Here is a 3,533-nt window from a genome sequence, read left to right on the forward strand (position 1 = left end):
GAGGAGGGTAGCATGGAAGTGCTCTTTAGGATGTTGAAGAGAAGCCTCTATGCTTAAACTGACCCTGTTTTCCCTCCCAACATCTCCTTAATTCAGAGGTGTCAAGGGGTTGTACTTTCTGTTGTTTGAGCCTCACCTAGATTTACCAGACAGCCTGGACTTACCCACCATTCACCAAGGGCTCAGAGGGCATACATTGTGATGTCAGAGCCTAAGGTTGCCATGACTGGCTATGACAGATGTAGCTGCCATAGTTTATGGGTGTGGCATCCATTGTTCAAAAAGGGTATATAAGTCAGCTACTTGGCCCTCTGGGCCAGATCCTTGTGAGGCTTCACAATGGACAAGTTGGAAGAGAGTGCAGAAGGTACAAACTCATGGACTTCACATACTAACCTAACAAAGAACAAGATTTTCCTAAAGCCCATATCTCGGGGTTCTGGCAAGAACTACACTGAATACATTTGCAGAAGTAGTGAACAGGTAAGTTAATCCGACCTAAGTAAGGTCCCTCTTTTCTCCTTCAATTCCACTTCTCCAGGGAAACCTACCTAGCTTAAACTCCCTGTTCAACCCACACCCTAGAAAGCCTTGCTTCCTGACTCATTTCTAGTAACCAATGACACATAGTTTTGTCCTTCCAGAATGTACAGGTCCTAAAAAGGGTAAAAGAAAGTCCGAAAAAGAGAAAAAAGGTAAAGTTCTGGGGAAAACATACCATCCCTCTATGTAAACCTACAGAAGAAGGTGGAGCAGCACCACACCCAGGAGAAAACAAGCGGCAGAAAAAGAAGCGTAAAACTCGACATAAACGAAAAAAAATGCTGCAGAACAAGCTGAAGATGCTGTGGGGTCAATATACTCAGCTACAGAGTGAGATAAATATACTATTGGATCAATACTCTCAGTTACCTGATGGAGTGAAGACACAATGTAACCACCATGATAACCAAATGCATGAGAACACAAATATACCATGTGATCAAGATGGACATCTCAAAGAGTTGGTGATCACACAGTTTGATCCAGACAAACAAGTGAAAAAAGAGATAAGCAGACACTACTATCGAGACAGACATGAAAAGAAAGATAAGATGAAACTACTCAGTCATGACCAGCAAGGACAAAAAGAGAGAATCACACACTTTGACAAAAATAAGCAAGTAGAGAGGAACAGAAAACTTTATCAAGACAAACATATGAAAAAACATATGATGAGACACTACTATCAAGACAAGTATGCAAAGACGGATAAGATCAAACTACTCAGTAAGGACCAGCAAGAACAAGAAGAGAGCATCACACATTTTGACCAAATTAAGCAATTTTATCAAGGAAAACAAGTGAAAGAAAAGACGATCAGGCACTATTATCAAGACAGGCATGCAAAAAAAGATAGGATCACACTATTCATTTATGACCAGCAAGGGCAAGAGGATGTAATCACACACTTAGACCAAAATAATCAAGAGGAGAGGAACACACAATTTGATCATGATAATCAAGTGAAAGAGGAGAGGATCAAAGTTTGCTTTCCAAACAAGAAGGTAGATGAAGAGAGAATCACATTTTGCTCTCCAGAAAAGCAGGAGAATGAGATACCCATCCCCTTCTATCAACACACACACCTGCGTGGAGGGATGAAAACTCTGCAACTACATCAAGTGGCAGGAGATTATGTACACCAGGCAAGCACAGATGCAAGGATGCATAGCTGGCACAATTACCTTCATTGCTTATATTATACAGACATCAGCTAGCTATGACTAGACATCATGTTGTTTCGAAAGGCCTAATTTGAATAACACATTGAATACTTCAATGATTGCCAGTGATAATTGTGAAAATAAATCCATTATAATGGAAAATATTTGCATCCCTGTGATTTGCAATTATTCTCTGTTAGTAGAACTGTGAGGAGAGAAGTGAAGATGGGGATTGGGGAATGAGGAAGGGAGAAGGGAGGACCATGGTTCCTTCATTGTTGAGAGTCAGAAAAGCAAATGCATGCACAGACACTGGAGAATATGAACAGAACATCAAGATACTTTTTTCTCTTTGTTCTACAGAAAAGAATGAAGGGCTGATATTCCTACCTATGTGCTTTGCATGGGAGTAGGCTTGGCTTTGGTTCAGGTTGTAGACTGCCACATGTTGGAAGCATGTTTTGTGGTGGTTGTATCCTTCCTGTAAAGAGAAAACACTAGCTTATTGAATTACAGTCTCCTTGGGCCTTTGTTACAATTTCCCATGACCTAATCAAGGAAATCAAGGAAAAGTCTTTAGAAGTAACAAAGTTATCATTTATAGGAAGCTACCAATACTACTACAAATAAAATCGTGGTGATTGGAAGATGAGGCAGGCAAACACAGAGTGAAACCTAGTAAACTAGGACACTTCTTGATTTGAGCAATATACTGTAAACACACCCCTTTTCATAATACACTTGCCAGCCTAGGACCCTTACCTGTAAGTACTAAGAACATATATTGAAAACAAAACAAAACAAAACAAAACAAAACAAAACAAAACAAAACAAGCAAAAAATATCTAGTGATGTTTTTGTTACTTAGAAACCTCTAATGGTGTGATGCAGAACACACCACTTCATTTTATACAATCCTCTGAGAGAAATCTTAGGAAGAATTCCCGGTCTATAATCTTATTTCTATGCATAGTTGCATGTGGAAACAGTTAAAATCAGATGCATTTTAAATACATAGGAAGAGAAAATACATAGGAAGTTGGCAAAAGATTACATAATCCAAGTCTGTCTGTCAAAATAGAGAACCACCCATGCCATAACCACTAGCTACCAAACCTCTCCTTGAACTCCATGAAACAAACTCCAAAGTAATAACCAGGACTATTGAGTATTATAATAACTGTTAGTCTACTGTTTCTTGTCTTTACTAGGCTTTGCTTTACATATAGTATTCTTGATATTCTGCAATCTGTGTGCCTTTCAGAAGCCATTTTAGAAAGTCTAAGAGAATACAAGTGAATTTTTGGGAGATGGTTCATTGTTTTGCATGACCAGCAATGGGTGAGTTCTGTGAGGCAAGGTCTCAAGAGACTTCATTCCAGGATTGATCCTTGCTGCTAATATGCCTTTTCCTGTCACTATTGCATATCCTAATTATTCCTGGGCATCAACCCATAAATTGGGTAAATTGTCCACCAATCAACAAGAAGATGTACTGTGCAGACAAATTGGTAATTTCATAATTCCTAATAATGATTTTGTAGAATTCCTATTTTTCTTTTATTTGACTGTTTATTTATGTACATTTCAAATGTTATCACCTTTCCCAGTTTCCCTTACAGAGCCCTCTATCCCATTATCCCTTCCCCTTCATCTAAGCTGGTGCTCTCCCACCCATCCACCCACTCCAGCCTCCCCACACTGGAATTCTCCTAAAATGGGGCATCAAGCCTTTACAGGACCAGGGGCCTCACATTAATGTCCTACAAGGCCAACTTCTGCTACATATGTGGCTAGAGCCATGGGTCCCTCCACATGTATTCTTTG

At 39.5% G+C, this 3,533-nt stretch overlaps 1 protein-coding gene across 1 annotated transcript; it reads left to right on the forward strand.

The window, feature by feature from the left end:
- The first annotated feature begins 339 nt into the window (after positions 1-339).
- On the forward strand, positions 340-1,822 carry LOC110287244 (uncharacterized). Its single transcript, XM_021153900.1, has 2 exons — positions 340-483; positions 645-1,822. The coding sequence occupies exons 1-2, from the start codon at positions 340-342 to the stop codon at positions 1,758-1,760; spliced, it is 1,260 nt and encodes a 419-aa protein (XP_021009559.1). The 3' UTR covers positions 1,761-1,822.
- Positions 1,823-3,533: the final 1,711 nt, after the last annotated feature.

The sequence above is a fragment of the Mus caroli genome, unplaced genomic scaffold (assembly GCF_978045245.1).
Source record: "Mus caroli unplaced genomic scaffold, Mus_caroli_1 scaffold_5, whole genome shotgun sequence".
In the NCBI taxonomy this organism is placed as follows: Eukaryota; Metazoa; Chordata; class Mammalia; order Rodentia; family Muridae; genus Mus; species Mus caroli.

Bases quoted from the DNA above. Each gene is read 5' to 3' on its own strand.
- LOC110287244 (XM_021153900.1), top strand. From the start codon at position 340: ATGGACAAGTTGGAAGAGAGTGCAGAAGGTACAAACTCATGGACTTCA. The intron at 484-644 runs GTAAGTTAATCC...TTGTCCTTCCAG, and splicing joins TTTGCAGAAGTAGTGAACAG to AATGTACAGGTCCTAAAAAG.